At 35.5% G+C, this 22,972-nt stretch overlaps 1 protein-coding gene across 7 annotated transcripts; it reads left to right on the forward strand.

Annotated features, from left to right (window-relative positions):
* The first annotated feature begins 487 nt into the window (after positions 1-487).
* Positions 488-15,340, forward strand: LOC112727829 (uncharacterized). Of its 7 annotated transcripts, none has more exons than XR_011868768.1 (8): positions 489-786; positions 926-994; positions 1,471-1,567; positions 1,679-1,784; positions 1,904-1,946; positions 3,170-3,272; positions 3,428-4,500; positions 10,131-10,662. XR_011868768.1 is itself a non-coding variant. In XM_025777746.3 (8 exons), exons 1-8 carry the CDS (start codon positions 704-706, stop codon positions 15,067-15,069), a joined length of 561 nt encoding a protein of 186 aa, XP_025633531.1. In that variant the 5' UTR covers positions 489-703; the 3' UTR covers positions 15,070-15,340. The 7 variants fall into 7 exon arrangements, 6 of the variants coding, with proteins under 6 accessions (XP_072065649.1, XP_072065648.1, XP_072065647.1 ...); XM_025777746.3 differs by lacking the exons at positions 3,428-4,500; positions 10,131-10,662 and adding exons at positions 12,721-12,774; positions 15,064-15,340; XM_025777745.3 differs by lacking the exons at positions 3,428-4,500; positions 10,131-10,662 and adding exons at positions 12,721-12,774; positions 12,856-13,095.
* The last annotated feature ends 7,632 nt before the right edge of the window (positions 15,341-22,972 follow it).

The raw sequence follows: 22,972 nt of genomic DNA on the forward strand, positions 1-22,972 counted from the left end.
TGCCATAAGGTTGTAGAGCTACTATCAGCAAAAATTGAGTGTATGATCTGTCTTAGTGATCCGATCCTAAGGTGAGAACATAATGGAGATAAATTGGATTTAGTATATACAGTCCGTTTTGGAGATCAGTAGTGCCAATCATCTGCAGGCTCATCCAATCCTATTTGACACAATTAATATCATTAAAAGTAAATGTATGTAAGAGTTGAGTGACAACCTAAGAAATTGAAAGAATATTGTAAGAGAATGAGGGTACATAAAGAACATTTGTCAAGTAAAAGGTTTCAGTGGAGACACTACAAAAAAAAAGAGTTTAAAATGGCATTAATATTATGGCGGTTCTTTAAAACTGCCGTAATAACCGGTTATTATGGCATTTCCAATTGCTGCCATAATTAACTTTGTGTTTCGTGGCGGTTCAAGTGATTATGGCGGTTTTGAACCGCCGTTTTCATACGTATATAATATAAAAATTTACAATAACCCTAGCTTGAAACAGATGAGGGCTCGCTCTCCCTTCTATCCCTGATCTCCCTCGTCTCTCTCCATAGCTACCTCTTCAACCTCCACCGTCGCTTCCTCTTCAACCTTTAACCATCCCTTGTTCTAGGTTGCACTCACCTCAGATCTCTGATCTCAGATCTCAGATCTCAACCTTTCAACCTTTCACCCTCCCTTCTTTCGGATCTCAGATCTGCCGTCGATGCTGCTCATTGCCACTGGTCTACTACACTCCTTCACGCCGCCGACGGCTCTTTCTCGCCGTTGCTACTCAGCTTCTTTGAGGTTATTTTAATGTTTTATGCTGCATGTTCATGAATCTTCGCTTAACATCCCTTTTTCCTTTTGATTTTCCTTTTCTGCACTTCGCACTTCGCACTTCCTTCTGAGGTTATATTTGATTTAGTTGATAATATTCTCGCAGGGGATATTTGAATTGGGATTTATGTTGCAGACCTAAAATTATTTGTCGCCTTCCCCCAAAAATTGTTGGGTTAGTTCAATATCATAAATTAATTTGTATGTACAAGACATTTTACTTCAAATTTTAAATTGATGAGCTCGTTCAATTGTTTTATTGAAGACTAAATCTGCTGAAAGGTTCACAGTTGGAATCTAAAACAGGTTTAGGCTTAAGTAAGTGCAACATGTTTCTTTAATTTTTAACAAAATAGTATCTCTTGTTTTCAAGATTTTGTAAAAAGAGAGGAATGATTATTGATATTTCATCTATAATATTACGTTTAATTTCTTAAGTGTTCTCAAGAAATATGTAATAATTAGCACATTAAAATTGTTGAAAACAGTAAATAGTATATATCTTATTAGTTAGTTACCATGTGAAGCTTTGTGGTACCATATTTTAGATTTAATTTCTATGAATGCTAAATCAAGTACTATTAACATCATTATTGTAATTTTATTGCTTTAAAAATTCTCCTGACGCTTTTTTCTTTTTAATTCTCCTAGGATAAGGTTTTGTGTGTCAGTATATAGAAGCGATCCGTCCTCTCTGCATCTGTTATTATATTTTGAGCCATTAAGTATTGCTTTTGAGACCCTACAGGTATTACTACTTAGTATGTATCACGGCAGATTTGGGATTCACTCATCTTGTTTCTGATGTTTGCAGTGGCTATTGGTGTAATGATACTGTTTTGTGCATTTCGTAATATAGGCCATTTTAGTGCATGGATTTCAGTTCCTTGACATATGGCTTCCTCATTCAGCTTGCAACAGTAGTGATTGCCAAATGCCTAAACTGTTTAATACACTAACAGCAGGTAGTTTTGATTTAAATTTGTTTTTAAACTTCTAATAATGCATTAACATGATTGCAATCATCCTGAATTTGCTTCTTTCTATTTTAATAAACTAAATGTTAGCTACTTTGTGTTTGTAGAAGGAAACGCCACTAGGTTTGGCCACACGATTTGCTCACCCAGGTAGTTATAAATGAGTAATTTCTGTAGTTGTTTAGTTCTGCTGCCCTTGCTCTGTTCAATGTTTTTTGCATTAACTAAACATTTATTTTTTTATTCATTTATATCTTTTGGATAAATTCTAGAAATCAAAATATGTCCTTGTTCTGTAAATGAGTTTGAGTCATCCGTTCTTGCTAGCAATCTGAATTGCTCTATTGAAGGCTAGTACTTATATTTTATACATGCGGTACATCGGTAGTCATGTTGGAAATTGGAACTTAATAATTGACTGATCATGTCCTGTTTCACTATGATCTTACTTATTGAGGTTTGTGCCTTTTGTATTGCGTATTCATGGTAGAGGAGCCAAACTTATTTTAGCAAGTGCAAGAACACCTCTAACCCTTGCACTTAGACACATTAGTGTATGCTGTAGTTCTTGTTTCATTTCAGTCACAGGTCATCAACATCAAACATGTAGTGTAGCTCATTATTTGATTAACATGTCCTTGCACTGTAAATTAGTTCAAATAAATTAGTGCATAACATCAACCCTTAGCATTGTAATATTAACTCTAATAATATTAAATGTAAACACACACATTCTTGGATGGTTCTGTTCTCTGAATTAGCTAGCTAGGTTAGGAGTAATAATCTAGTTTTATTGTGTATAACCACGTGTTGTTGCTTCCCTTTTGTTTGACCCCATAACACTTATTATTATTATACATCGAAAGTTTCCTTTTCTACTCTTTAATTTGATCTATTTTTATTAACTAATAATAAGCATTGAAAAGCTCATTTCATTAATGATAGTTTGGTTGCTCTGTGTAGCATTAAATCTCAACAACTATCAACATTAGGAACTTCAAATCTTCGTATTTTAAATTGCATGTATAGTTTTCCTTTTCGATGTGAGCATGTAGTTCCTTTATTGCAATTTTGTTCAAATTTTTAGTTGCTTAATTAATCACCTGCTCTTGTTTCTTATTATATTAAAGGTAATATATCTTTGTTTCTTTTAAAATAAATGAATAACTGAAACTGTATAGTTGCTTAGTAATATATTACGTTCAACCAAATTAAATTTTAGCTGAATAAAAAACACCAACCATACATATATTATATAGATAATGACACTAATAATTATTTCAGACCTTGACTAATGTTTGATTATTTAGATAACTAGCTAACTTGCTTTAACTAACATAAATCTGTTGGTGATAATTTTTTATGTGAAACAGGTGGTTTTCTTCAATTCTTGCTGCTAGCTACTTTACTTTGAAAGCTTCAAGTTTTAATATTTATTGGGAAAGAAAAAAGAAGAAAAATTATTATTTGAAAGAGGTGATTATAATTTTCTTATATTTTTCTTTAGAATACTATTTAAGTAAGTTTTTAATATCTAATTTTCGCATACAAGAATAAATTTTTTGCCTTTAGAATATATATATATATATATATATATATATATATAGATTTTTTAAAATCCCTATTTATAGTTCCTCTTAGTCATGTCAATCGATAAGTCATGGATTGGAAAACCACAAACCACGGATGAGTATAAAGATGGTCTAAACAAGTTTTTGGATTTTGCTTTTGAGCATCGATCTCTCGGGGGTCATCAGCTTAAATGCCCTTGTCCGGTGTGTGGTTTTGGCAAGTGGCAAATAAGAGAGAAAGTTTTTGAACATTTAATAGTCAAGCCATTTCCGAAAAACTACAAAGTTTGGTATTGGCATGGTGAAGAAGCAGTTGGACTTGGGTCACAAGCTCATCAAACTAGTCATATTTTACAAGATGATTCGACATCTCAACATCCAATGGTAACAATGATCAGTGACGCTTTTGGAGTTGCTGGACCTGACTTGAATGAAGATGGAGATGGAGATGAAGACAACATAGAAGATGGAGATGGAGATGAAGACAATATAGAAGATGGAGATGGAGACAATGCAGAAAATAAAGAGCACAATGGAGAAAATGTAGAATTTTACAAGTTGTTGGAAGATGGTAATGAGCAATTGTATGAAGGGTGCACAAAGTATTCAAAGCTGTCTTTCTTGATTAGTATGTATCACATAAAGTGCTTATACAGAATAAGCGACAAAGCCATGACCGAAATCCTCAAGTTGATAAAAGATGCTTTTGGAAATGCCAAGATTTCAAATACATTCTATGAGGCCAAGAAAACCATAAACAAATTAGGGCTTAATTATACCAAGATACCTGCTTGCCCTAATGACTGCATGTTATATTGGGGGAAGGATGAAGATTTGCAAGAATGCAAAATATGCAAGACATCTAAATGGAGCGATGCTAAAAAGAAGAAACCGGCAAAGATCTTGTGATACTTTTCACTAAAACCGAGACTTCAACGATTATTCATGTGTTCTAAGACTGCTCAATCAATGCGATGGCATGCTTCGGCAGAAAAGAAAGATTCGAAGATGAGGCATCCGCGGGATTCTGAAGCTTGGAAGACATTCGATTTACTTCATGATAGGTTTGCCGAATAAAATTTATAACCGAAGTATTTAAACCTCGGGTCGTCTTCTCAAGGAATTACATGGAGGTATGATTTATTATTGGTTATGGAAAAAGGGTATATTTTTGGGTTTTTGAAATAGGGAACAGGAAAATAAATTGGCAATAATTAAAGTAAATTAATAATTATGAAAAACTCTTGGCAAGGTATGAGAACTGGAAATCCTATCCTAGTTATCCTTATCAGGTGTGATGAGAATTGTTATTGCTCCCACTTAGTTAACCCTTACTAAATAAAGGAAAGTCAAGTGGACTAATTAACTTGATTCCTCAAGTCCTAGTCAACTCCTGTGGAAAAACTAGCTTTAGAAGGATCCAAGTCAATCAGCAGTTTCCAACTCTCAATCGACCGCTGAGTTTGATAACTCAAGTGTTACCAATTACTTAACTAAAATCAAAAAGGAGAAAAATCTAAATTAAATTGAAAGCATCATAAATAGAATAAACCAATCATAAATCTGAAATACCTCAAATTATATTAAATAGAATATTCAAATCTAACATGAAAAGTTCATAAACCAATTTGACAACATAAGTAATTAACAAGTAAAAGCATTAGAGTAATTAAAAGTAGAAGAGAACATAAAATTAAAGTAAACATTGAACCTGGAATGGAGTAATAACCATAAAATAAAAGAAATCCTAATTCTAAAACCCAAGAGAGAGGAGAGAACCTCTCTCTCTCTAAAACGACATCTCAAACCTAATAATTGTGAATATGAAAGTTGTGTTAACGAATGGATGCGTTCCCCCACTTTATAGCCTCTAATCTGTGTTTTCTGGGCCAAAAACTGGGTCAGAAACAGCCCAGAAATCCCTCCCAGCAATTTCTGGTACGTACAGGTCGCGGCAAAGTCACGCGGGAGCGTCGTCCACGCGTTACCGTGGATTGGGTTTTTGCCAGGTCACGCGTCCGCGTGATCCACGCGTGCGCATCGCCTGGCTTCGGTGAAGCTATGACAAATTATATATAGTTGCAAAGCCCCGGATGTTAGCTTTCCAATGCAACTAGAACCGCATCATTTGGACCTCTGTAGCTCAAGTTATGGTCGATTTAGTACCCAGAGGTCAGGCTGGACAGCTTTAGCAGTTCCTTCAGTTTCTTGTATTCCTTCCACTTTTGCATGCTTCCTTTCCATTCTCTAAGCCATTCCTGCCCTGTAATCCCTGAAATCACTTAACACACATATCACGGCATCAAATGGTAATAAGAGAGGATTAAAATTAGCAATTTAAAGGCCCAAGAAGCATGTTTCCAATCATAGCACAAAATTAGGAAGGAAAATGTACAACATGTGAATTCTATGAATAAGTGTGAGAATAATGGGTAAAATCCACTAGATTAAGCATAGGATAAACCTTAAAAATGGGGTTTATTAGGGATCATCTACAAAGACACTCTGATGCTAAAGTAAGCGTCCGTATGATGAGACGGCTAATTAGGATAATAGTGACGTACATTGGGGGAGTGGTAGATTCCTCCCCTTTATTCCATGTCCTCAGGTAGGCCATTTTATTTGGGCCCTTTCATTTGAAAACTTTTGCCAGCTGTCCAGATTTCCGTTAGGAGGATCATATCACGCGAGGGACACTGTCAGTTAAGCGGGTCGTAGAACCATCGGGTCGTGGGTCCGCCAAGTGGACCCCCGGTCTTTGTTGGGCTAGGTCAAAATAGTGTCCCCAATGCGTCAAGTCGTAAGACTTACAGCTGGCGCTTTAACTTACTCGTGTCTTCGTGTGTGGTTTGCTTCCTTTAATTGCAACTTCGACGACACTCCAATTCTTCTAGCGCCTTCTTCATATGCGTGAGTTGTCCCCAATTGTTGCTTGAGATGTCACTTCAAATCTCGTGCCCAGAGCATTTAATGTTCCTTAAGAATGATTTGAAAGTGCGTGGAAAAGATCATTATACCCCTGGTCTTTCGCGCTTCTCCCCCTTCAATTACAGTTACCTTCATTTCTTCTTCCTCCATTTCTTTTCCTTTTTGTAACTTCCATATTTTCCTCTGCCATCCTTATTGCCCCTCATTTTTCTTACTACCATCACCAATCGCATCGTTACGATCATCCTTTCTGTCCTTTCTGGTGGGTTTCATTCTTCCTCTATATTTGCTACTGTTTTCTTCCTGCAACTTTTACGTTCATCTTTACTGGTAAATGGCTACTTTTTTGCAATACTCTATGACATTATCATACTGGTTTCTTGTTGCAATTACCTTTTGGATCAAACTGGCTTTGTTAGATAGTTTTCAAAAGGGTGCCATAGGCTTCCTTTTTGCAGTTTCGGCTAGAAGGTTTAGTGTAGGATGATTTTGGTTTAAGTGTAGAATAACTTAGCTTTAACTTAGAACTTTTTCCTGACCTCACGATTTAAGTGGTGCCCCCGTTGTAAGTATGGCACAGCGACCCCCTGTGAATCGGTACGCTTGGTGTACTATTGATGTCACGAGCACGTCCTCCAGGATAACCGCGGAGGAATTACAAGAGCTATGTGACTCAGGAGCGTTGTGTGGCAGTGGCACCGAGGAGGCGAACTACGAGGTCCTAGTGCTGGGTCCCCACGAATGCGTTTGCCAGCTGAACATTGAGGCTCCTCGTGTCTCGGATTGAATGTGGGGGTATAAACCCATGTTCACTACATTGGGTGTTTGGCTTCCGTTTCTCCCCTTTTATTATGGCCTTTTTAAACAGATGCGAGGTTGCTCCTTCGCAACTCCATCCAAACAGTTGGGTTGCCATCCACTATATTGAGATGGTTTGTGAATACTTGGATCTTCCGGCCACTGTGGAGGTTTTGCTCCATTTCTTTCTCTTTACAAATCCCTCTCGGGAGGGTAAACATGAAAAAAAGATACCTCTCTTTCCGAGCCGTACAGAACCGGAGGAACTTTGGTCTCTTTAAAGACTCCTTCCATGGATTTAAAGAAACTTTCTTCAAGGTGAGACCAGCTCGAGATTCTCACCTCTTCTGGCTCACCCTTGATGGAGAAAGGCACATCTCGACCTACTAAAGCTTTGGCGCCAACTCTAATTATATGATTAAGGTCACCTATGACGGCATAGGTTGGCAGAACCAACAAATTGCCGATGTCTTATTGGCGATTTGATTCTAATAACCTTAACCCCTATCTCTTGATGGGTGACTAGGAAGCTAGTTAGGACTGTGTAGATAAATTGATGCTTCCTACTGTCATTCTTTCATTTTTTCGAATTGTATACTGCTGCTTTATTATCGATTTTGTAACTTGGTTATTTTCTTTTGTAATCGGGATGGCCACTGGGAACACTTCAATTAGCCGTTTGATGACTCACTTCTTTTCCGGGGATGACGAGAACTTTGATTCCTCCACTCCTCAAGCCGAGATCCCTCAAGCCGACGAGCCTGAGGTTCAATCTCAGCCCCTCGACTAGGCCACCTCCCGGGCTAAGTGCTGGTGGTGAGGTTGGCCGTGGTGGTTGCACAGTCTTCAGGCGTTCAGGTTGAGGAGCCCAAAGTGGTCGTGATCCCTAACCCCAAGAAAAGAAAATCCAGCTCTAACCCGGGTCTGGTGCTCTCCGTGAAGAAAAAGAACTTCGACGTGGGTTTTTTTATTGATTCCCAGCTACTGCCGGAAATCGAAAACTTTTTTCGGGACGAGGAACTGGCCGCCCAAACGAGATGAATGTATCGCCGCTATCTCCAAGCCACCGCTATTCTAATATTGAGAAAATTTCATATACATGGTATTATTTATGTTCAACACTCCAAAATAAAATAAAATAAAATAAAATAAAATAAAATAAAATCTATGAAAATTAATGGTTAAAAAACATAAAATATATGATAAAAAATAATAAACTAAAACTTACATAACCTAAGAAGTAGAAGAATACAGAAAAAATTTTATGTAAATATTGTCACAATGAAAAACTTTATGTTAGTTATACGAATACATGAAAATTATATTTTGTAAATACGAAACTCACAAGAATAAGTAAAAGAAAGACTGAGAGAGTATCATAATTATAAAAAATGAACAAGTAATTAATACGACTAAATTATTGGATCACTGGATTAATGATTCAACTAGGAGGTTATTAGTCGAAACGTTTAACTCAATAATAATAAAATAAAAATATAAAATTATAATAATATAACAATTTAAATAGTAAAAATAAATAAACATATTTATAATTTAATATAATATAATATATAATACTATATTATAAAATTATAATTTAATATCATTATTAAATGATAATAATAAAATTATAAAAAATTATAATTTAATTGTTATTTTATATAACATATATTTTAATTTTAATTGGTATTACTTACGGTGTAATAACAAATTTGGCTGAGTAGAGAATGGAGATAATGCAGGTAGCAATGGATAGGGTAGGGTAGGTTTGGATTCAACCCTAATCTTACTTGCGGGTTGAGATTTTTATATAAACCCAACCCTCTTCTATTTGCGGGTTGAGAATATTCCAACTTTAATTCTACCAGTTCTTAACCTGCAGATACCCAACTTTATCCGTGGGTTATTAAAAAGTTGTAACATTATTATATAACTTGATGATAATTTATCAATTAATGATCTTTTCTTAGTGACTAATGATCTTTTATATTTAGTTAGGGGTCCTTAGTTCAACATCCACTTAAAACAGATTTTTATATAAGTATATAACATCTACATATATAGGATGGAGGTTGGTCGAGTAGGGTTGAGCCTCAACTTGCACCCTGCCCGACCTGCATAAGAATCATACCCATACTCTGTCCTACTATTGCGGATCAGATTGGTAACCCTATCTGACTGGATTGAATTGAGTTGGATACTCGCAGATAGAGTGTATGTTGCCACCTTTATAGTAGAGGTCCATCGTTCAAATCTTAGGTGCTACATGTTTCTGAAAGTGAATTTTCTAAAATAAATTTTATGCTAAATATAGTCACTGGATCAGTTGATTCGGTTCATCTCAGATTTTTTATTTTAGTAGAAAATTATGAATATTTTAAAATAAATTTTATGATTGTTTTATGCATATAATTTGTTTTATGAAATGATTTGTTTGAGGGTAAATATAATCTAAAAGAATTGGACACTAAAATTATGATTAACTCTTAATATTGGTTTTATATATTATTTATAATTATAAAAATAAAAATATAAAATAAATTTTTAAACTTAATAGAAAAATGGCTGAGTGCCTGTTGAGCTATGACCAGCATTTTAAAGAATAAATGTGTTATAACTGCAGCCACAAAAAAAATTGTATTCTCTCTCTATAAATTTTGTTATGTACTATGATGCGACCTTCTTCATAATAGTAAGACTTTTTTTTGTGTTGACAAGTGAGACTTTGTTTGATCTAGAGTAAATAATTATTTTGTACTACAAAAGATTTAAACGCTCATAAAACTGACAATAAAAAAAGTAAAATTAATACAATAGTCATTAAAGATGAATTTTGTTTGGAAAAAATATCCAATCATTAAATTTTTGTCAATTAAAAAATACACATAATTTTTAAAAATTGTCCTATCACATAATCTTCAATCAGTTAAAATCCTAAATTTTTCTAATAATATTAAAAAAACTCACAACTCCTCTCTAAATTCATTCCTAATAGGACATGACTACTCTCCCTTATTCTATCCTTACTCATTTTCAGATATTTTTAACCCTAAATGGTCAAAATACACATGAGAGATGACAGGAAAGAGAAGGAGAAATCAAAGAAGAACGAAGATGGAAGAAAAAGGAAATAAGAATAGGGTGAAGGGTGTGCGAGCGCTGGAAGCCATCATCTCTGTAGCAACAAATAAGAGAAAGAAAGAGATGCAAGAATGAGAGACATACAGAGAACAAAAAAAATAAACAGAGAGAAACTAAAAAAGAAAAAAAAGGAAAAGAAGGAAAAGTGAAGAAAGCGACGACAGAGGAGGGTCACGGCCGCAGTCGCCATTGAACGAGTAAAAATAGAACGAAATCATGAGCTATCTATCTTCGTTTCTTCCTCTTCCTCCATCTCCTCCCTCTTCTCTCTCTTTGTTGCTATCCAGATACGTTGTCACATTTACTTTGCAACCGCTGCATCAGTTATTATTACAGTATACTAGAAAAAAAATTGTTTAAATGTTCTTTTAATTATTTTGCATCTTTTTCTTTTTCTCATTTTCTTATAAAATCCAAATTTATGCTTCTGCTTTTGTTGTTATAGCTTTTTTTATTGAAGGGTTTTATTTTATTTTTATCCCTTTTCTTCTTTTTTTTTTCTTTTAAATATGAATTAGATAATCATATTTTGTGTTCCACTATTATGATGATTTAATTTTTTGTTTTTAAAATTTTTTTCTTAAACTATTTAGATTCAATTTATCACCCTGATTCTAATTGCTTATTTTTTTTATTATGGTTAATATAGCTAGGTTAAATTCTCAAAGAAATTGAAAATGATATGATAGGGTCAATTTAAGAATTTTATGTGTTTTTTGAACTGAATCAATAAAAATTTAATATTTAAATATTTTTGTCAAATAAAATTTATTTTTGATGGATATAACATTAGTTTCATTTTTTTGTGGTTAATTTTATCAGCGTCCAAATCTTTCATGATAAAAAAATAATTATTTACTCTCTGATCTATTTATTTTAAATTTAAATTTTTGGAAAAAATTCCAAAATCTATCTGCTACCACATTTTAATTTAAACTCCAAAAGGAGACAACAAACAAAAACCACCTAAGCCCAACAAAATGGATCATGAGAGTTTCTTTTGGAAAACTAATTATTTTGTGGTTTTTAATAAAAATGGCATATTTTAAAATTAAAAAAAAATCTAATAAAGAAGTCCGTCGTTAGCCCATTTAGGTCAATGAGTTTCTATTATGCAAGTGCAGTCTTTATTTTGTAGGCCCATAAATATTTAATATATAATTAATCCAAAATATTTAGTTCGCATACACAAAGGGGTTGGTCCTTAAAGAATCATATTGGCCCATTTGATAGTCTTAGACTCTTAGTTTTCGTGATATTTTCATTATTTTGACTATGTTGGTATTATAGAAATTATTAACAAATATTTTTTTAATTATTAACGTAGTTTGTTAAAAAGGTTTTTTTTTGTGACTTAAATAAATTAAACAAAGTAAAACAAGACAAACAAAACAAAGAAATTGTTTAAATAGAGAGACAGTTCCGTTTAAGACTATTCTGAAACTTCTCTCAAGGTGAAGGAAGCTCCACATAAGAAAGTTGTAACTTCATCGCCATCTTTGCTATAGTGTCTGCCACTGTATTTGCATCTCTCATAATCAAACGAAAGTCAACACGCCAATTCCAATGCATGATATCTCTTATTTGAGCACCAATAAATCAATAAACCCAAAACCATCTTGGTGATTAGTAACAAGATTAAACACTTCCATACAATCCGTCTCACAAATAACATCTTGTTGACCCACATCCCAAACTAAGAGATATCCTCTCCAAATAGCAAACAATTCCCCTTGAAGAATACTATTACTCTCAATCATTCCCAAACACCCCATTTGCCAACTCCCATTACAATATCTAATAACATAAGCAAAACCAACACTATCACCCGAACCAGGATAACTAGCATCACAATTAATCTTAAAAGTACCAATGGATGGAGAATTCCAAAAATCATTTAGAGTAGAGGGTAGGGACATACGTTGTAATTCAAAAATATTTCTAAGCTCTTTTTCTGAAGTTAATGCCAGATAATTTCGTAAAAACGCGAACCGATAAATTAACCGGCAGTACCGGTTTAAATCTGTTTGATACTGTGCAAGAATGATAAAAACAGTAGAAAAGCTTAAGAAAACAATTAGAATTAAAAATCGGGGGCTAATTTTAATGGTTTGGCCTAAAATTGGGTCAAACGGTCCAAAATTGCTAACGAGTTGGACCGAGTCTAAGTCCAACATATAAAAAGTCACTTAAGTGACAAATTCACCCACTTTCAGCATAAGAAGGCTGAAGGAACGTGAATGAGAGGAAGAGAGAAGAGGGTTTCACAAACACTATTCACACCTACCTTCAATTGACCATAACTTGAGCTACGGAGCTCTGATTCGCGTGCCGTCAGCAGCTACGCAAAACTCTCGCTGAGCCCGTTAGTTTCATCTAACTTGTATTGGTAAGATTTCAAAATTTTCTCTTCTTTCTGAAGCCCTAAGAATTTTTGAAAATGTAGGTGTTGATTTTGAGTGAATTTTTATGTTTTGATTGATTAGGTGGTCTCTAAGGTTGGGCTATTGGTGGTTTGTGCTCCAACACCATCGGAGAAGGTAAAAAAACTCTGTACCTTGTGAATTTGTGAAATTGATGAACCCTAAGTTTTGATTTATGATAAAATTATGTATGTCTAGCTTGAATTGTGAATTATTGGAGCTTTGGATTAATTGTTGGTGATTGGAGGCTTGGTTTGGACACAAATTTGGTGTATAACACATATTGGAAATCGACCAAAGTGTGGTTTCGATTTTCTCTATGTAATATGTAATATTTCTGGACACTTAGGCTAGTGGACCTTAGGATAGGATTAGATTAATTGTTGATAATTGTTGAAATGAGGTTGTTGTTTATAAAGGGTGTTGATTTGGAGTTAATGTTGTATGATGATGAATTATCGATGTTGAGCTATAATTGGTGGTGGATGACTATTATGATAATGATGGGTGGTAAGTGATGAATTTATGTATGAGAAATTATTGATGTGGATGTTGTTGCATATTGTTTGAAAGATTTATTGTGGAAAGGATGAAAATGTGAATTGTAGGTTGTGGAATGAATTGGAACGTATATGAATATAAATTAGATAAATTAGGACTGGTTTGGATGTAGAGCAATTGTTTTTGAATTGAGAGATTTGGTGAAATTAAGGTTTTAAGGTTTTTGGTAAAAACAGATTTTGGGCCAATTTTGGCAGATCATATCTTGAGTAACAGTTTTTGAAATTGATTAAATTTTGTATCAAATTAAAGATAATTCAAAGAGTTTTAAAAATGTATAGATTTTGTAGAAATAAGAATTTTGTAAAAAAAGATACGATCGTTGGAAGTTTGTGTCAAAAATCTTATTTCTGTGATGTTGCAGAAATTGTGAGTTCTGGTTTGTGTGGGCACGCCCACTGTTGTGTGCATGCTCTGAGCAGGGGCCATGTTTTTACTTGTGCGTATGCACACCCTGTAAAATTTTGAATACATGTGTACGCACACCCTTGTGCGCACACACACAGAGGGATATGCCTACTGTTGAGAGCGTTAGCACACTCTGGTGCGCACACACACCTTGCGAAATTTACAAGTTGTGCGTACGCACATGCTGGGAAGTGCCTTCTGTTGAGAGCGTTTGCACATATTCATGCGTGCACACAAAATGAAAAATTTTACCTTCTGTGCGTATGCACACCTCTATGCATACACACACTTTGAGAAAACTCTTCTGAGAGTGAGTACGTACAACTCAATGCGTACACACACTGCCCTGTTTTTTTTAAGAAAACCTTGTTTTTAACTGTTTTACCTTCCCGGCAAGCTTGTCAACTTCCGTAAAGCTTACCTAGGGTGTCTTAACTTATTTTTAGGCTTTCAAACATAGAGAATACCATAAGTAAGTTAACTAGATCATTTTAGGTATAAAGTTTAGAAGACGGAGTCTTAGAATTTGGAGTACTGAGGGTGGATTAGTTGAGTTAAGTGGTAGAGTACTGTAAAGACGATTGGTATGTTGAAATTATGGAGTTGTAGATTTGATGATGTTTGAGACAGAGTCTAGGATTCGGATTAGACTGAGTACTGAAAATGATTTCTGAAAAACCTCTGATATACTGTTTTATACTGAGATTGTTGAGACGCTATGCGCCTGGCAAAGACGGCTGGTTAATCCCGCTTGTCGAGGTCACGGCCGTGGCGTAAGGACGGTTGGTTTATCCTGCTTACGTTAAAATGTGAGGTCTGTGGCAGCGTATCCCGCTCACATCCTTTCGGATCACAGGAGTGTGCCCGGCACTATAGCTATGGGGGTTCCTGTATCTATATTTGTGGTCGAAAGGCGACATCTCCATGGGGATGTGTCGGGTTGGCAGTTGAACCGACGATGTGATATCAAAGTCAAATAGGACAGGCATTCATCACATGCATATTTTATCTGTTTGCTTACTTTGTCGACTTGCATTGTTTGCCTAATTGTATAACATGATTATTTGCTTCTTGAAGTTCTTGATATACATGTTTATACTTGTACTTTACTTGCATTGCTATTACTTGTGTTTTTTGCTGGGATTGAGGAGGTTCGGAAGGCGCTGGCAATGGGATCGCATGGAGGTTAGGCTGGCGAAGGCTGTGGGACATCGGTGTAAATGTTAGAGTAGAAAATCCCTAAGTTAGATTTCCTTATTTCATTATGGTTTTAAAATGATGGATTCAAATTTAGTTATGCTTTAAGTTGAATTATGGTTGATATGAAGCTCTAGAATGGCCTCTGGCATCCCGAAGTCTTACATCTTACATTATTGGACACTATTACCATACTGAGAACCTCCGATTCTCATTCCATACTTTGTTGTTATTTTTCAGATGTAAATCGTAACCCACCTCGGTGAGTTGCGTGGTGGTGACAGAGCGAAGGATCTTCTATCACCTTTTGTCTTTTGATTTCTTTTATTTAGTACTCTCACTTTTGTATTAAACTTGCCTTAGAGGCTTACTTTGAGAGAGATATATTGTATATGCTGGTTTTACTTTCAAAACTTTGTATGTCTGTATATAACTAGTTGGCCTAAACTCTGTGGGTTGAAGCTAGTTCCTTATGACTATTATACTCATATATCTATTTATGCTTCCTTATCTTGTATCTATATCTTATCCCTTAAGTTTGTAGCTTCGTGTGAACGTTTGCGCTTTTATAACTCTGTTTTTGAGCTTATTTCTTCATCGGGCTTCTAGAATTACTATTTGTTTCTATATATATATATATATAAGCCTTAGAATTGTCGTGACCTTTAATTAACATTTGCTTTACGGCATGAGGTAAGGCTTAGGGTAATTAGGGTGTTACAATGCACACCTCTGCCCCTGCTCCCCACGGAGGTACCGTGCATTTGTTTCCGACAGTCGTGCATTTCTGTCGAGTGAGAAGGCCGCCCATCGCCCCACTGCGCCACGCACAGCCGCACTGCCCTACTGTTCCCTGCGACGCGCATTTCTGTCGAGGAAGAAGGCCGCCCGTCACACAGCTGCACCGCGATGCCGCGTCATCACATCTCTACTTCATCCTCTTATTCTGTCGCGCCACGCCTCCTTATTGAGTTGTCACCGCAATCAACAAGGTTAGTACATGTTTAAGGTTTACAGTTAAATGGATGTTTCTTCTATGTTTCAAGGCTCCGTACAGGGACGGATCCACTCTTTAGGGTGTGGGAGCAAGCGCCCCCACTACAATTTGAAATTTTATTGAGTAGTATATAATAATAATATTTATTTGTCCCACTAAATTATTAAATTTGACCCTACAATAATTTTTTATTCAACTTTCGACACTTGATAGCCAATTTGAGAACTTCATATTAGATGTCCATTATAATGATCAAGTTTCAAATTTAAATAAGATTGATATTCTTTCTTAGAAATCGACTCGAAAGAATATTATCTATCCATTTGTATTTCTTCTTTTAAAATTAGCTTTAGTTTTTTTCATAATAACTACACTAATTAAATAAAGGGTAAAGTACTAAATTGGTCCCTTACGTTTGGACGTAATTCTGTTTTGGTTCTTAAGGTTTAAAGTATCCTATTTAAATCCAAAAAAGTTTCATTTAGCTTCAATTTAGTCCCACTGGAGGTCAAAGATAAATAATTAACAAAATGTCCTACATGACAGCAGTATAAGAACAAAGATCGATAATCTAGAGAATAAGTACAAGTTCCAGAGGCACAAAATCAACCGTGGATGCGTCAATACATTTATTTATCATTTTCTTATAATTAAAATGAAATATTTTCTATAAAACTAAAAAAAATGTTAAATACATGTATTGATGCATCCACGGTTGATTTTATGCCTCTGGAGCTTGTACCTATTCTCCAAATTATCGACCTTATTCTTATATTGCTGTCATGTAGGACATTTCGTTAATTATTTATCTTTGACCTCGCGGTGGGACTAAATTGAAACTAAATGAAACATTTTTGGATTCAAATAGGACACTTTAAACCTTAAGGACCAAAACAGGATTACGCCCAAACGTAGGGGACTAATTTAGTACTTTACCCTTAAATAAACTTTTTCAACTATAAATATTATCAAGAGCTAATTGTATGAAAGTTGAGTTTTAAATGATTGTTTAACGATATATACAAAAAAAAGACATTTTAATTATATTGTCAAGGTTTTACAATATGAAATATAAAAAATTAAATTTTAAATTATATGTTATTATTTAAATTACTATTTTAGTATTTTAATTTGTAATTAGATATTTTGAAATCTAATCATATTTTACAATAACAAAATATAATTATAACAACAATTATGCTACGTATATATAAAATAAGCACTTGTAAAAAATAAATCTTAAAATATAAATTTTGAAATACAAAATACACATTAAAAAAATTAAATAATTTATGTATTTATACACAAATTTATAGTAGATAATTTGATAGCTAATTTTTTATGTATACGTAATATTTTTATTATAAAAATTATTATCATATTATATATATTTTGCCCCATTATCAAAATTTTTTGGATCCGTTAGTGGCTCCGTATGAGATGTTCTTTGTTTGAAATGAATTACTGAACGTTTTTTTTACTCCATTTTAGACGTGTGTGTATATGATTTGAATTGATCTCTGCATGTTACTAGGTCTATTTGGTTTGTTGAATTTCTATTTTTTGTGGTAGCAGATGTTTGATATTTTTGTTTATAAACGGGTATTTTTTTTTTTTTTTGATATAGTGAATTTTGAAATCTAGCCCAATAAAATGGTAAGAGTTGGCTGAACTTCTTTTTGATTACCTTGCAAAATTGATTTAGATTAGATTCAGATTAAAAATATTGACTCTTCATATGTCAAAATGAAAAAAATAAAATAAAATAAAATTACAAAAAAAAAAAAAAACCAAAGGAATTTTATTATCTTTTGATTAGATGCTAACTCTTTCTTTTTTATTACCCCAAATCTTTAAAACACATACACTTCCAATTATATATTCCTACCTCGACTGACACTATTCTAAATGTTTCAACTTTGATTTCATCGCATTCCTTTTTCAGTGCAGTTTGTAGATATTAAATAGGCATACCGCAAAACTGACACTCTATTTTTATTTATAAAAAATATATATTTTTCTGTAAAATTAAAATAACATATTTTAGTCTATTTTATTAAAAAATAAGTGATGATAATAATTTGGTTAGGTCAAATAATAATAATAATAATAATAATAATAATAATAATAATAATAATAATAATAATAATAATATCATCGTTGTTGCAATAAATTTTATTTATTTTAGTATTAAAATTGTTATAAAAATATTTATTTTAAATTTTTGTATATTTCATAATTAATGATAAAATGTAATGATTATCAAATAATATTTGATAAAATAACTTAAAATGTATCTTATATTAATCTTACAGAAAAAAAAATGTATTTTATAAATAGAGAAAAACAAATGAATATTATTTTGAAATATATATATATATTAATCTTCTAGTTTTAATTTGTGTATAATTTAATTTTTTTTTTTGAAATTTAAGTAAGTGTAATTTTGCGTAGACAAATATCATGAATTAATATATATACGTAATAATCTTGGCTTAGGCAAGAGAGGATCCACACTTCAGAATTTCAAAGTGGCAGTGTTGATATTCGAATTCTTGTGAAATCTTCATGGAAAAGTAAGTGAAAGTTGGAAAACTATTCAAACCCCAATATATATTTCATTAATATATTTTTTTGGTTTTTCACTGAATCTTCTAATTAACTCGACAGGTCAAAAACTAATCAGCCGTGGTACTAAACTCCATTTAAGGGTTTATCGATGGCTAATGGACTACTGCGTACACAAGGCGAGATTCAAATCTCCGACACTTACTTAAGTGAACAAGTGAGTTAATCACTAGACTAACTCAACTTAGTTAATACATAGGCACATGTGAATTAAGTGACAAAATAAACCATAAGAGAGAATCCACATGCCCTACGATACTCGAATAATAATAAAGTTGGCAACTTACACAAGTTACTTGGTGAATTGCAAGTTTACCAAACATTCATTATATGTTACGACTAAGCTTTCAAACTGGGCCTAAAGGCATCAATCGACTCATCATGAAGACACACTACTTTTATTAAGTGAAATTTATGTCAAATTTAGACTAGATTTATGTTTTAGATTTTCTTCTATTATTCATTATAAATAAAAGACACGAGATTCACCAAAATATGTAATCCAACCCTAATATTCATTTGAATTTTAACGACTTGATCATCGAAAATTTTTTGTGGATATTTTTACTAAGCTATCGCTTCTTTAAATTATGTTAATCTAACTAAGAATTCAACACCTCTATAATAATTTATGAAATTCTTACATTTTTATATGAGAAATCTCACTGTCGTTCTTGTTAGAAACAAGAGACTGAGAGAGTAATCTGAAAAGTGTATTATTGAGTTGTGTATAAAAGTACAATATACAAGAGGTATTTATAGGTGCTAAATGAATCAGAGTAATAAAGGCATAAAATCCTATAATTAATATACAGATATACTACATAAATGTAGTCGATACTAATTGATCCTAATTAATGCTAATGATTCTCTAACATCCCCCCTCAAACTCAAGTGGGAGCTAAGGATACCAACTTGAGTTTGGATAACAAAGTCCGGAAACGAGTCGGGTGATGAGCTTTCGTGAAGATATCAGCAGTCTGATCTAGTGTTCCAACAGCAATGAGACGAATAGCATCAATAAGGATACGTTGCCGAACAAAGTGACAATCAAGCTCAATGTGTTTGGTGCGTTCATGAAAGACATCATTATGGGCGATCTGAATAGCACTGCGGTTATCACAAAAAACATCAGTAGGGGACGACTGAGGAGCACCCAAATCTTCGAGAAGCCAACGAACCGAGACAACTTCAGCAGTGGTGTCAGCGAGTGCACGGTACTCAGCTTCTGTACTTGAGCGAGCAGTGAACGTTTGCTTCTTAGCACGCCAAGAAATGAGAGCGTCGCCAAGAAACAAACAGTAACCAGTAGTAGAACGACGATCAGTGGGATCACCAGCCCAATCAGCATCGGAGTAGGCCTGAAGAGACAAAGAGGAATGGGCAGAAAAATAAAGACCATGAAAGAGAGTGCCCTTGATGTAGCGAAGAATGCGTAGAACTGCCGCATAGTGAGTAGTACGAGGAGCTGACAAGAACTGGCTAAGTACATGAACCGGATAGGCGATGTCTGGTCGGGTGACAGTCAAGTAGACCAGACCACCTACTAACTATCGATAGAGAGTCGGATTATCCAAAACAGTGCCATCCATAGGGGTAAATCGAACATTAGGCTCAAGAGGAGTAGACTCAGTGCGACTATCTGTAATCCCAGCACGAGCAAGAAGATCTGAAGCATACTTAGCCTGAGAGAGATAGATGCCATCATCGGTGGAGATAACCTCGAGACCAAGAAAATAGCTGAGAGAACCAAGATCTTTCATCTCAAAGGTACGGTGAAGTGAGGCCTTGAGAGCAGAGATACCATCAACATCATCCCCAGTGATTATCATGTCATCAACATACAAAAGTAGAAGAACAACTCCACGTTCGCTCTTACGAATGAAGAGCGCATTCTCATGAGGGCTAGAAGTAAAACCAAGACTGCATATGGTAGTGCTAAACTTGTCAAACCATTCACGAGGAGCTTGTTTAAGTCCATAAAGTGCCTTGCGAAGGAGACAGACCTTATCAGAAGGACAAGGATATCCCGGAGGTGGTTTCATATAGACTGTCTTTTTCAGATCCCCATTAAGAAATGCATTCTTCACATCCATCTGACTGAGAGACCATTTTTTAACCGCGGCAATGGCAAGAAGAGCTCGAACAGACGTAAGGCGAGCGACAGGGGCAAAAGTCTCTTCATAATCAATACCATACTCTTGCGTACAACCTTGAGCAACCAAGCGGGCCTTATAACGGTCAATAGAGCCATCAGAGCGAGTCTTGATCTTGTATACCCATCTACTGCCCACAACTTCCTGATCAGAAGGAGGATCAACCAGATCCCAAGTGTGTGCTTTTTCAAGTGCCTGTAATTCTTCTTGCATTGCTTGTTGCCAATTTGGGTTTGAGGAGGCTTCTCTGAATGTCTTAGGTTCATGTTGATGAAGAATAGTAGAAAAACAATGGTAATCAAGAAGATGAGGAGGTGGATTCCTTACCCTAGAAGAACGAGCGGGAGGAGGAGGCATGACGGTAGGATCAGGATCATCGTCCGGTCTGGAATCATCGGGAGATGGAGAAGGCGGAGGAACAGGAGGCTGTGGAGGGTCACTCGAGGTAGAACCTGTAGAATCATCACTAGGAAAAAGATCAACATTGGGGTTAGTAAACAAAGGTGACTGAGTAGTGGGAATCGACTCAAAGGATGAGAACCGAGAAAACATGTGGTGCTCCCAAAAGACAACATGACGAGATATACGAATACGTTTAGAAAGAGGATCCCAACAACGATAACCCTTGTGTTCAGTACCATAACCAAGAAAACAACATATACGAGCCCGAGGTTCAAGTTTACTATGTTCATGAGGCTGAAGAAGAACAAAACATACACAACCGAAAACTCGAAGAGAACTGTAATCTGGGGGGGTATGATAAAGACGCTCAAAGGGAGTAACATTACCAAGAACAGAAGAAGGGAGTCTATTGATAACATGAACAGCAGTAAGAACAGCTTCACCCCAAGTACGCTCAGGATACGAAGAGGAAAGGAGCATTGCACGGACGGAGTCAAGAATGTGACGGTGTTTGCGTTCAGCTCTACCATTTTGTTGAGACGTACCAGGACAAGAAAACTCAGACAGAGTACCCTGTTCTGCAAGAAAGGCTAAGAGTTTGGAATCACGGTATTCCATAGCATTATCACGTCGGAAAACCTTAATGGCCTTGGAAAACTGAGTTTTAATCATAGTAGCAAAGTTGATATAGATCTGAGGTAACTCATGGCGATTAGTCATCAAATAAACCCAAGTAAAACGGGAATAATCATCAATGAAAACGACAAAGTATCGAGCTCCGCCCATAGAGGCAGTGGGAGCGGGGCCCCAAACATCAGAGTGAATGAGATCAAAAGGAGAGCAAGCAAGAGATGAATTATTGTGAAAAGATAAAGCAGGTTGTTTGGCAGTTTGGCAAGAAATGCAGTCAAAAGATTCATTCGGAACCTGACCTAAAACACCCTGAGATACAAGAGGACGCAGTTTTCCTAAGGAGGTGTGGGCAAGACGTTGATGCCATAAGTGAAGGGTAGAGGGAGAAGAAGCAGCACAGAGATTTGGTACAGGAGGAATATGAAGACTTTCGAGTTCAAACAACCTTCCGACCTTACGTCCAGTCCCGATGATCTGTCCCGTCCGAGGATCCTGTACACGACAACCAGAAACAGAAAAGGTGACGTCAAAACCCAGATCAACGAGTTGACCAACAGAAATAAGATTGAAGTTTAATTTGGGAATGTAGTAAGTATCAGGAAGATTAAGAGATGACTGAGAGATAGAACCCTTGTGTGTTGCATACAAGAGGGAGCCATTTGCAGTATTGACAGAAGGTCCATTTGTAGTTGCAGACATGGACGAGAAAATATTACGCAACGGAGACATGTGGTTAAAGCAACCCGAGTCAAAGTACCATTTAGAAGTACCTGGAGGGCTCGATAAAGCAGCAGGGGTATTACCAGAAACAGATAGAAGACGCTGTAGAAGAGATGCAATATCAGATAGAGAGACAGTGGTAGGTTCAGTAGTAGCAGCAACAGCAGAAGCAGGCGCAGAACGTGGTGGACGAGTAGGACAGGTAGTAAGCAAATGTCCCGAGAGCTTGCAATAACGGCAGAACAACTGTGAACAATGGTAGCTAATATGCCCTTTCTGGTGGCATGTGCGACATTCAACAGAGGGACAGCTGGAGAACGGGTGCCCGAAACGGTTACAGTTGCGACAGAAGGCCCCCTTTCTGTCTGTGGCAGCAAAAACATCTGACTTTGCCATAAAAGTAGTCATAGAGAACAAACATCAGAAGGCCCCCTTTCTGTCTGTCGGGCGCGGGCCGTCTCGCGTCTGGTTGCCACGTGGGGCTTGGATGAGCCGTTGATCTGGAGCGCTGATCCAACGGCGACGGATGCTTCTGGAAGAGAACGCCTGCAACCGGATAGCCAACTTCAGGTGGCGCGTGGCGGCGCGTCCGGCGGAGTCTGGCGGTGATTCC

Source organism: Arachis hypogaea, chromosome 12 (assembly GCF_003086295.3).
Source record: "Arachis hypogaea cultivar Tifrunner chromosome 12, arahy.Tifrunner.gnm2.J5K5, whole genome shotgun sequence".
Taxonomy (NCBI): Eukaryota; Viridiplantae; Streptophyta; class Magnoliopsida; order Fabales; family Fabaceae; genus Arachis; species Arachis hypogaea.